The 11,420-nt window shown below is 34.8% G+C and overlaps 2 protein-coding genes, 1 long non-coding RNA gene and 1 pseudogene across 4 annotated transcripts; 3 read left to right on the top strand and 1 right to left on the bottom strand.

Moving 5' to 3' along the window:
• Positions 1 to 748: 748 nt before the first annotated feature.
• On the top strand, positions 749 to 3,012 carry LOC104713683 (pentatricopeptide repeat-containing protein At2g22410, mitochondrial pseudogene; annotated as a pseudogene). The gene has a single exon (XR_015565926.1). The product of XR_015565926.1 is annotated as a pentatricopeptide repeat-containing protein At2g22410, mitochondrial pseudogene (transcript).
• A 2,354-nt stretch (positions 3,013 to 5,366) lies between these two features.
• Positions 5,367 to 6,746, top strand: LOC104713684 (peroxidase 17). Its single transcript, XM_010430861.3, has 3 exons — positions 5,367 to 5,718; positions 5,817 to 6,008; positions 6,099 to 6,746. The coding sequence occupies exons 1-3, from the start codon at positions 5,518 to 5,520 to the stop codon at positions 6,690 to 6,692; spliced, it is 987 nt and encodes a 328-aa protein (XP_010429163.1). The 5' UTR covers positions 5,367 to 5,517; the 3' UTR covers positions 6,693 to 6,746.
• Positions 6,747 to 7,053: 307 nt separating this feature from the next.
• On the bottom strand, positions 7,054 to 7,693 carry LOC147939268 (uncharacterized). The gene is made up of 2 exons (XR_015565782.1): positions 7,557 to 7,693; positions 7,054 to 7,441 (listed from the first exon to the last, which is right to left on the bottom strand). It is a non-coding gene; the product is annotated as an uncharacterized LOC147939268 (long non-coding RNA).
• A 1,447-nt stretch (positions 7,694 to 9,140) lies between these two features.
• Positions 9,141 to 9,754, top strand: LOC104713685 (signal peptidase complex subunit 1). Its single transcript, XM_010430862.3, has 2 exons — positions 9,141 to 9,279; positions 9,370 to 9,754. Exon 2 carries the CDS (start codon positions 9,372 to 9,374, stop codon positions 9,648 to 9,650), a length of 279 nt encoding a protein of 92 aa, XP_010429164.1. The 5' UTR covers positions 9,141 to 9,279; positions 9,370 to 9,371; the 3' UTR covers positions 9,651 to 9,754.
• Positions 9,755 to 11,420: the final 1,666 nt, after the last annotated feature.

Below are 11,420 nucleotides of genomic sequence, written 5' to 3' on the forward strand. Positions count from 1 at the left end.
GTGGCTCCTTTTAATCCCCAAATGTTTCGAAAGCTCTGTTCTTCTTTCTCTCGCTCCATCATCTTCCCCAACAAACCCATCTTCTTCATCTCCTCCCGCTCTTTTCCCAAACCTCTCCGTCATCACTCTTACTCCTCCTTGAAAATGACCGATACCCATCTCTCCGATAACCCCAATTCGTCTTCTTCCCCGATTCAACCCCCCACCAAACCCGAATCGCTTCGTTCCCTCGAGTTTCAATTAGGTTCTTCATTCACCGTCAATCCAATCATCCCACCGCCGAATCAGATCATCATCGTCGTCAGTGGTCCTAGCGGAGTAGGCAAAGACGCAGTGATCACACCTTTGATGAGCGGAGTATCCAAGAAAGAGTTTTTTCTTTTTTTGTGTTTTCCAGCAAATCAGTTTAGGATCAAAGAGAGAAGAGAGAAGAGTGAAGAAGAGAGAAGAGTGAGAAAGAGAGTTGCTCTTGCAGTATGTCGAACTCTTTTTAAAAAAAAAAAAATTCCAAAGTTTCACTTTCAAAGGTGTGATTTTGGAAGTCATATGTTTTAACTAAAAATGATAGAAAAATCTCCTAGAATCACATTCAGTAACTTTTTTAAAAATAATTGTGATTTTTTGAATAACACTAAATTTGGAGTGAGAATTATAAATTATTGATTGAATAACAAGAGATTATAGATGATTTTTATAAATTTCGTATCCAATAACATGGGATTTCAAGTGAATTTTAAAAATCACCAATTAAATAACAGAAAATTTAAGAATACTCCAAAATCTCCTAAAATTTCATATTCAATACACCCCCCATAAGTTCGTCTGAATCTTCTCCGGGCGAATTCGCCGGCGAAAATTAACGGCCGATGAACATATCGAATGTGAGAAAGGCCAAGCTTCTTCGTCTTCGTCCTCTCATACCAAAACTCAATCGTTCACTGTACTCTTACTCTCAGCGTCGTACTCGATCCCTTCCTCATCACAGAGACAAACCCATAAACTGGAACTCCACTCACCGCTTCGTTCTCCACAACCCTCTTCTTTCACTGCTCGAAAAATGCAAGCTTTTGTTCCATTTAAAGCAAATTCAAGCTCAGATGGTTCTCACTGGCTTGATCCTAGACCCATTCGCTTCAAGCCGGTTAATTGCTTTCTGCGCGTTATCAGAATCAAGGTATCTCGATTACTGTGTGAAGATTCTGAGAGGTATTGATAACCCTAATGCGTTTTCTTGGAATGTAACGATTAGAGGATTCTCCGAGAGCGAGAGTCCTAAAAAATCGTTTTTGTTATACAAGCAGATGCTGAGACATGGTTGTTGTGAGTGTAGACCTGATCATTTTACTTACCCTGTTTTATTCAAGGTTTGTGCTGATCTTGGGTTGAATAGTTTAGGTCACATGATTCTTGGGCATGTTTTAAAGCTGAGATTGGAATTGGTTAGTCATGTGCATAACGCGTCGATTCATATGTTTGCTTCTTGTGGTGATATGGGAAATGCGCAGAAGTGGTTTGATGAAAGTCCTGTGAGGGATTTGGTTTCTTGGAATTGTTTGATTAATGGGTATAAGAAGATTGGGGAGGCAGAGAAAGCGATAGAGGTTTATAAGAGAATGGAGTCTCAAGGAGTTAAGCCTGATGATGTGACGATGATTGGGTTGGTTTCTTCTTGTGCAATCTTGGGGAATTTGAATCTTGGGAAAGAGTTTTATGAATACGTTAAAGAACATGGACTGAGATTGACAGTTCCTCTTGCGAATTCTCTGATGGATATGTTCTCAAAATGCGGAGATGTTCACGAGGCGAGGAGAATATTTGATAACTTGGAAAAGAGAACAATCGTGTCGTGGACTACGATCATTTCAGGCTATGCTAGATGTGGTCTGCTTGATGTTTCAAGGAAACTTTTCGATGATATGGAAGAAAAAGATGTTGTGCTGTGGAATGCAATAATCGGTGGATCAGTCCAAGCCAAGCGTGGTCAAGACGCTTTGGCTTTGTTCCAGGAGATGCAAACGAGTAACACAAAGCCTGATGAAATCACCATGATTCATTGTCTCTCTGCGTGTTCTCAGCTTGGTGCTCTTGATGTTGGCATTTGGATTCATCGTTACATCGAGAAACGCAATCTTAGTCTCAACGTTGCGTTAGGAACTTCATTGGTCGACATGTATGCCAAATGTGGTAACATCTCGGAAGCTATTAATGTTTTTCATGGGATTCAAACAAGAAACTCGCTTACGTACACAGCGATCATCGGAGGTTTAGCACTTCACGGAGATGCATCCACTGCTATATCATACTTTGATGAAATGATTGATGCAGGATTAGCCCCAGACGAGATCACTTTCATAGGGCTATTGTCAGCTTGTTGCCATGCTGGATTGATCCAAACAGGCCGTGATTATTTCTCTCAGATGAAGTCTAGATTCAATCTAAATCCCCAACTGAAACATTACTCTATAATGGTTGATCTGCTAGGGAGAGCCGGGCTATTGGAAGAAGCGGACAAGCTCATGGAAAATATGCCAATGGGGGCGGATGCTGCGGTTTGGGGAGCTTTATTATTCGGTTGCAGGGTGCACGGTAATGTTGCACTGGGGAAGAAAGCGGCAAAGAAGCTTCTCGAACTTGATCCGACTGATAGTGGGATATATGTGTTGTTGGATGGCATGTATGGAGAGGCTAATATGTGGGAAGATGCAAAGAGAGCGAGGAGGATGATGAACGAGAGAGGTGTAGAGAAGATTCCTGGTTGTAGTTCTATCGAGGTTAACGGAGTTTTCGTTGAGTTCATCGTTAGGGATAAATCGAGACCGGAATCTGAGAAGATCTATGATTGCTTGCATTGTCTTGGAAGACAGATGGGGCGGAGCTCGTTGAGTGTACTGTTTTCGGACATGACATTATTTAGAAGTTAGAACCAATGAGATTATGAAACTGCTGAAATTTATTTAGGGCATGTTTGGTCGAATATAACTTACAAATGGGTTTAAAAAATTTAACCAAAAACACTCAACATTTCTCATTTATTAATTGATCAGTAAAAAATATCATAGTGCAATTTATTTATTAGCTTAATCTTATATTATTACATTAGATTTTTCACTTGTAAGAGAAAAAGAGTGGACAATTCTAAGTCTTGGGTTAAAATTTGTCCAAACAGTTTGAACTAAATCATGGGCACATATTGTTTAGTGTATCTAGCCCAAAGCAAGACATAAAAAGCCGTAAAATAGCCCAACATCAAGGAACCATTGTCGTGAGGAGATGAGAAGGCGATGCAGAAAATACGATATGTATGTTTTTGTGAAACTGCATAGTGAAGATGACATTCTCAAAGTAGGAAATTAGGAACCATATATAGCTGTAATTAGAGCATATTTGAAACTGGGTGCCTAGGTCGTCGTTATTAAATTAGGATATACTCTGAATCATAGCGTCCATAAAGTAAAAGGAGAAAGTTTGCAGATCTGAATTGTTTTACTACGCTTCTGTTCTCTTCCTTCTTTGAAATTTTCTCAATAAATTTGTTTGTACCATTTAATTACCAATACAATTTAAGGAAAAGCGATATATTTAATGAATTAAAATGTAGGTCAATATTTATTGATATCCTCTCTTATTTTTTGGTAATGTATTGGTTTGGTGAACCTCAAATACAATGACCTCCATGTGCGTTCCATTTCCCGATTTGAGTTCCTTCTAGGGCTTTTCAGGAAACTAGGTACCTCCGAGTCATATATATTACGAATTATTATGATTTTTGTCCGACGTGTGATAAATCTATACTAATAAAATTGACAACTAAAGATGGGGACAACATAATATCTTTAAACGGCAGAGCGTATCGGTACCCACGAACGCGAAGTCATGATGATGACGACTTCTAGTGTCAGTCACTTTTAGAGGTTTCAGATAAAACTAAAAATAAAAATGCTAAAAGAAAACTTCAATTTGTTCGGTTGCAAAAAAAAAGTATGGACCAATGGCTCAAATTGTTGCCTCCTTTTGTCACAACAATCCTCTTTCTCACGACACCCCCCCCCCCCCCCCAGTCCCCCACTCACCAATCTAGTACAAGAAGTATTCTCAAGAGATAAAGGACCATAATCAACAAGTAATTATCTATTTCTCGTGTCCAACGATTCTTTCTAAACTGTGTTATTTTGTATAGTCGTGTGTACTATAGATTGACAATTATCGATACACACGAAGTTAAAGTTAAGGTTGTTTTAAACTAAGTTGCTAGTACAGTATATATTTGGAGTATTACTTTAACGGATGTTGCCTCTATCAATGTTAGGTGTGTTTCAATTAAAACACAGCAGCACAATCTACACCGTTTATAATGTTAAACTTGAACATTTATTTTAAGAATACTTTTCTGTTCCAAAATAAATACTATCGTTCTAGGATTTTAATTAAATTTTTTGATGTGAAATTATCTACAGTATATTTCATTTTTTTAATTAGTTTACGCCAAGTTGTTAAAATAATATTTATACTGAAACATTTGGAATACTTATTTTTGTTTATGGTGATAATCTTATTTTTGTTTAGTGTGAACCTCACATACGTCTACACTGGTCACACAAAACAATAAAAGATGCATTTTTTTTTTTTTTTGTAGTATATAGTTATATACTATAGTTTGAATTATTGGCCAACCCAACGCAAATGTGAAGATAAGGTTTATTATCCTTTTTTACAAAGTCAAAAAGTACCTTGGCTATTCCTTCCTTTTGTTTTGCGTCAAAAAGTTGAAACGTTTCATTAAAATTTCTCCATGACCTTTGAAATCCTATCAATAGATGTGTGTACACAATTTTTTTATAACTTAGGATAAATCTTATATATAAAAGGGATTTACACTAACCTTTAAAGAAGGTGCACAACTATATCATTTTTCTAGATATTTAAATGAGTCATAAACAATAGATTCATATCAATATGAATATATATATACATAGAAACAAGTATTTAAATTAGATCAAACTGAAACTAGTTGGCCTCCCAAGTCCCTCTCCTTACAACTTGACTACAAAGTCCCAGGCAATGCGTTACACAGTTTTTTTTTTCTTTTTTATAATTCATGATTGATCAAAAGTTTTCTAGGCTTAATCCCGTGGTCAATGTTACTCGAACTCAGATAGCGAGACTTTTCTTCCTCTATTACTGAACCAAGACGACTTGGTTAATGCGTTACAATATTATGATAAAGATGCTGCCATAATCCATAAGTCTATGACCATTGACCAGGACTAATGTTGGTCAAAGACTACACTAATCAATCCTCGTAATGGCAACAACTTTAACTGCTCATTAGAACTAAATCCATAATTAGAAATGTATTATATTCTAAATGGAAATTGGATAGGCCACCACGACACGACACACTTGCACAAGATCCTTCTAAATAACACCAAAAACCTCTTTATATAACCAACCAAAACAAGGTCTCTTATTCTTCTTCATCATCACTACTGAAAACACAACACCACAAAAAAAAAAAAAATGTCTCTTCTTCACCATCTCATCCTTTACCTAACACTCTTGACGGTGGTAAAAGGAGACATTCTCCGGCCAAGATTCTACAGCAAGACATGCCCTGAAGCTGAATCCATAGTAAGAAGCGAAATGAAAAAATCTATGATGAGAGAAGCAAGAAGCGTTGCTTCAGTCATGCGTCTCCAATTTCACGACTGTTTCGTCAATGTAAAACACACACAATCTTTTTTTTTTTTTTTTGGCCTCCTCTGTTCTTGATTATTTTATTATTTTTTTCTCTGAATGTTTCTTTCAAATCTTATAAGGGATGTGACGCATCTGTGTTGCTTGACGACACACCAAACATGCTTGGTGAGAAACTCGCACTTTCCAACATCAATTCTCTTAGATCTTTCGAAGTCATTGACAATATTAAAGAAGCTTTGGAGAAAGCTTGTCCTGGTACTGTCTCTTGTGCCGACATCGTTATCATGGCCTCTCGTGACGCCGTTGCTCTTGTAAGTTACATATACTAATATAATCAAATCTTTTCCAAATTCCCGGTTTAGTCATTTCGGTTTAGTGATTTTGTTTTTCTTTGAAACCAGACAGGAGGACCAAATTGGGAGGTGAAGCTTGGGAGGAAAGACAGTTTAACAGCGAGTCAGAAAGATTCAGACGATATAATGCCGAGTCCAAGAGCCAACGCTACATACTTGATCGATCTCTTCCAAAGATTCAATCTCTCTGTTAAAGACATGGTGGCTTTATCCGGGTCACACTCGATTGGTCAAGCTCGGTGTTTTTCTATCATGTTCAGACTTTATAACCAATCAGGGTCTGGTAAACCGGATCCAGCTCTCGAACCGGGTTACCGTACCAAGCTTGACAAGCTTTGTCCTTTGAGTGTAGACCAGAACGTGACAGGAGATCTAGACGCAACGCCTCATGTTTTTGATAACATGTACTTTAAAGACTTGGTTTCAGGGAGAGGGTTTCTCAACTCTGACCAGACTTTGTACACGACTCCTGAGACGAGAGAGTATGTGAAGATGTTTAGCGAGGACCAAGGCGAGTTCTTCAAGGCGTTTCAGGAAGGGATGGTTAAGATGGGTGATTTGCAATCTGGGAGACCCGGAGAGATTAGGTCTAACTGCAGGGTTGCTAACAGAAGGCCTATTGATGCATGGCTTGTATCTTGAATTTGTAAAAGAGAGAAAAAAAAATATAGATCTTAATGATGGAACTTCTAAATAGATACTAATCTTCTTTTTATTACATGCCAAGATTCTTGGTTCTCCTAATAAAGCTACCATTGTAATTTAGATCCGAGACTACAGTGTATTCAATCTAATATTTCAAGTGATTTAAAGTTTTTATAAGATTTTAAATAATTGTGATGATTTTAAAAAAATTGAAATTATTTATTTGTAAAATTCTTTCAAATCCCATTTAAAATCATAAAGGGGTTATATTCAATTTCAAACTAGGATTTTGGAGGATTTTATAAGATTTAGGAAATTAAGGATTTTGAGAGATTTTAAGAGTTTTAAGGATATTTGGTGAAATTATTTAATATTTTGTTTGTGATTTAATGAGATTCAAAGAGATTATAATGGGTGATTTTAAAAGATTTTTAGAAAAAAATAGATTTCAAAACAAAAGAAAGAAACAACTATTCTCTTTAATTTCCAGTATCGTTAATCTCCTCCATTACCAATTTTTGCTTCTTCTTTCGTTCTTATTCTTCGTTCTTTGTTCTTCTTACAAATGACCAGTAATCTGCAGCAAAAGCCTAAAAACACTAGAAGAGTAACGTGTATGCGACGATATCACCACATACATTTGTTCACCTCCCCCTTTTCATCCTTTCACCGTGCCTCTGTCTATTAAACAAATAACCATATAATACTTATCATTACCATCTCTCTCCTCAGTGTTCTTTTTTGGTCTGTGAAACCGGAAAAACAAATTGAAGTCATGTATTAGTAATTGTTAATCACTTCTTTGGAAAAGTACTTGTTATCTTTCTTGTTAAAGAAAATGAAAGAGAGATAAGTAGATACGTTTGTGGGTGGTTTTGGTCTGGATGAGATGCAGCTCTTGTCAAGTTCCACATATGTATATTGACACTCGGCTATAGTGTTTCTTTTTTGTAAAACAAATATTTTAAAATATCACTTCTAGAGATGTGATTTTATAAATTGGATTTCTAGTGTAAAAATGTATCCACAATCTTCCAAAATCTCTCAAAATCATTGTTACAGGATTTGAAAGAAAAAAAAATTATGTTTTCAATACCAGTTGATTTTATATGATTTGTTAAAATTATTGTTTGAATAACAGAGATTTTGAGTGATTTTGAATGACTTTATAAAAATGTCATTTTCAATAACACTAGATTTATGAAGAGATTTTAAAATTCCAAATTGAATAACATGTGATTTTAAACAAAATCTAAACTCTTTTAAAATCAATGTTTGAATACACCCCTAAGATTTAGATTTATATAATTTTGACTAAACAAATCCTCTTAAATCCTCAAGAACCCCTAAAAATTATTAAAATCTAATCTACAAAATGTTTTGAATAACATTGGATTTAAAGTAGATTTTTAAATTGAATTTTAATAAACTTTTTAAAATCTATGATTGAATAACATAGAATTTATAAATTTTTTTTTTTTATCAAAGAGAATTTATAAATCTATCTTAACATTTTTGAAGTACATTTTTTTGTCATCCTCTCTTATCTTTGTATCCAAACAAGTCCCAACCAAATTCTCTACAATCATTACAACCAAACAAAATCATTTCCTTATTTGATAATATTAATTTTCTAAAATCTATCTACTTAATTTAAAGCAATGTGTTATATTAAAATAGAATTCTCCTTTCACTTTTATTTAAACTTTTATTTAATTATTTGAATTATTATTAATATATAAAGTTGATAAAATTTTAGATTTTTTTTCAGCATATGATGTGATTTGAATTTTTATAAACGGATATATATTTTAAAAATTGTTTTAGGATTTCTGTAACCGAACAAGTATTTCCAGATATATATTATTTTACATTTGAGTTATTTTAATATATAATGAATATTTACAATTAAAAGTTAATATAACACGCAATGAAATTATATTGTGCAAATGATTTGGATCAATATGAATATACATTTAATTATCATTAATTTGGTGTTACACAGATAATCTATCATTTTATTATTTTGCTAACATTATTAATATTAGAATATTATATATATTAAATTGAGTAATTTATGATAATATATAGAACAAATTATTTTGCGGTAAACTGTGGGTTAAATCCTATAATTAACAGTCAAATATAATTATATAATCTTACACTAAACAAAACTAACACATAAATATAACTTAAATTTTGATCTATTTGTTATAAATATTTGATTTTTAATTTCTTTAGAATGCACATGATTATTGATTTATAAAACAAACAAAAAAATAAAAGAAATGGACCCATGATGTAACACGTGGTAAATCCTAGTTTTATACAAATCATTTAAAATATCACGTTGAATCTTACCCAAAAAAATTGTAATCTTGAGGCAAACAAATAAAACATAAACCGGTTCAAGAGTAATCAAATCGTAAAACAATTCCAACCGGTTATTGTGTAAACCGATTTTGTTGTGGAATTCCAACCGGTTAGACTAGTCTTATCATCCTTCTTCTTCTTCTTCCACATTGTTCAAGCGTGAAAGAGAGATCAGATCCTTCTGCTGTGGAATTAGGGTTTCTCAGATACGGTACCAAATCCTCGTTCGTCTCGTTTGATTTTGGATTCAAATCGGAAAAAGGATCTAACGGTTTTTGATTTTTTGTTGTTGTTGGTGTAGAAATGGATTGGCAAGGGCAGAAACTGGTAGAGCAGCTGATGCAGATCTTACTGGTGATCTCCGGCGTAGTCGCGTTGGTTGTTGGATACACAACGGAGTCGTTCAGGACGATGATGCTGATCTACGCAGGTGGTGTTGTTCTCACGACTCTGGTCACTGTACCTAATTGGCCTTTCTACAATCATCATCCTCTCAAGTGGTTAGATCCGAGCGAGGCCGAGAAGCATCCCAAACCAGAAGTTGTTTCCGTTGCTTCTAAGAAGAAGTTTTCTAAGAAATAGGTCTGTTTCTGAAATCTCTCTCGGAGGAGTTGTTTGTATGAGATTGTTTTGGATCTGAATCTTAATTATATTATGAATTGACAATTTTCTGGGTTTGATTCTTATCATCTTATGTTCTTTGTCAAAGAATTGTGGTACGTTATGTTGTTGTCATAGAAACTTGAATGTGTTAAGCTGTAATCATAAGATAGTTTAGATGAGACTCTTTGAAACTACCCTGAGCCTGTGAGCACAAACCAATGCTGGCATTGTGATTTGCTCCTTTTGATGTTATTGAAAGTGCTGTTCAAAGTAGAAAATAGTTAGTCTCTGGATAGATGATTTCATGAGTTTGGATCCCGGGAGATTCGGGAAGAAGATAGGTCATCGGGTTAGTTATAGGTAGTAAGCTCAAACCCTCAGAATATAGATGAACAAGGGTGATGGGTGTGTATCGCTCTGTTGGAAACAGAGACCTGAGAATCAACCATCTCAAAATGGGATTGGACATAACCTCTGCCCAAACCAGATCTAATACTCGGAGAAGGAAGATGCGAGTGTGAGGTGCCGCATAAAGATTGTGAAAGAACTGGGCCATTGATAAGTCAGTCTTCTGAAAACGAAATGACAGCTGAATACTGCGTAGAAGTTCAGAATCTGAGTAGAGATAGCTTGTGAACGAGAGCTGTTAAGAAAACTGAGAAAAGGGGGAGTGGGTTTACTTAGATCAGCAATAGAAAGAAGCAAACCAGGTAAAAAAAGTCTTATCATCAAAATGAGGATAAAATTAAGTTCTCAAACAATAGAGAAAACAACTCTCCGGAAGTAGCCATAGCCAGAATCTCCCAACAAAACCACATCACGTGTGGATGAACAAGAGAGGAAAATACAGAGGTCCCTAACTATGTTCAACTCTAGAGACGATCATATACAAGTTGTGACAAACTTGTCTTCAATGTGTGGCGGCTAGTGTCACTATCAATGACCGGGAGAAATGAGGTTGCCGCGTGAATTGAATTAGATTGCTTAACTTATGAGAAAGAACTTGCTAGAACTTCAGAACGATTTTATTGGACATACAAATCGACTCCATGAGAGAAACAACTTGCTAGAACATCCTCTCTATGATTTGTCTTCTATATTTGGATCTCATTTGAGTTGAGCAGCCCACTAATTAAAGAAAAGGGTATGTTCAAAGCCCGAATCATTGTTTTTTCCTTATTTAACTTAAATCAATATTCGATAGTAAAAACACATTTAATTTTGTGTCAACACACTTCTTTGTTTTCCATGTTTTTTTTTTTTTTTTTTGACATCTCAATTTGCTCAACACACTTCTTTATTTCGTAAAAGGTTTCGTCAAAGTAAAAATAGTTATACAAGGCTGGTTTATTCATTAGATAAAATGTTTGCGTAAAAACAAAACATTAGAAGACACGTCTACTTGATCCGAGTTTCACGTAGTCATTTTCTGTTGTGCTTGGTGTTATTTGCTCAGTTTGTTGCATTCATTGAGACATTGACCATCGAAGTCGAAGCATTTCTGGGGATTGACGATTATATACTAGTATATACTATGCGTACCCAAAAATTCCTAATTTCGATGAGATCACTGTCTTTTTTAACCATAATCAAATACGTATTCAAACGAGAAGAAAACCTTTCTTATACAAAAAATCCATTTATAGATAGTAACATTGATAAATACATTTATATAGATAATTAATAAGTTTGAAGTGGTAAGATGATGACCTCTTGAATCCTTGAACATTTAGCATTCTTTTTTTAAAA

Source organism: Camelina sativa, chromosome 9 (assembly GCF_030686135.1).
Source record: "Camelina sativa cultivar CO46 ecotype springtype chromosome 9, ASM3068613v1".
Lineage (NCBI taxonomy): Eukaryota > Viridiplantae > Streptophyta > Magnoliopsida > Brassicales > Brassicaceae > Camelina > Camelina sativa.

What these genes read in the sequence shown, in the direction of transcription:
- LOC104713684 (XM_010430861.3), top strand. Translation starts at nt 5,518, where the DNA reads ATGTCTCTTCTTCACCATCTCATCCTTTACCTAACACTCTTGACGGTG. An exon ending in TTCACGACTGTTTCGTCAAT is followed by an intron (nt 5,719 to 5,816) that starts GTAAAACACACA and finishes AAATCTTATAAG; the next exon opens with GGATGTGACGCATCTGTGTT. An exon ending in CTCGTGACGCCGTTGCTCTT is followed by an intron (nt 6,009 to 6,098) that starts GTAAGTTACATA and finishes CTTTGAAACCAG; the next exon opens with ACAGGAGGACCAAATTGGGA.
- LOC104713685 (XM_010430862.3), top strand. Translation starts at nt 9,372, where the DNA reads ATGGATTGGCAAGGGCAGAAACTGGTAGAGCAGCTGATGCAGATCTTA.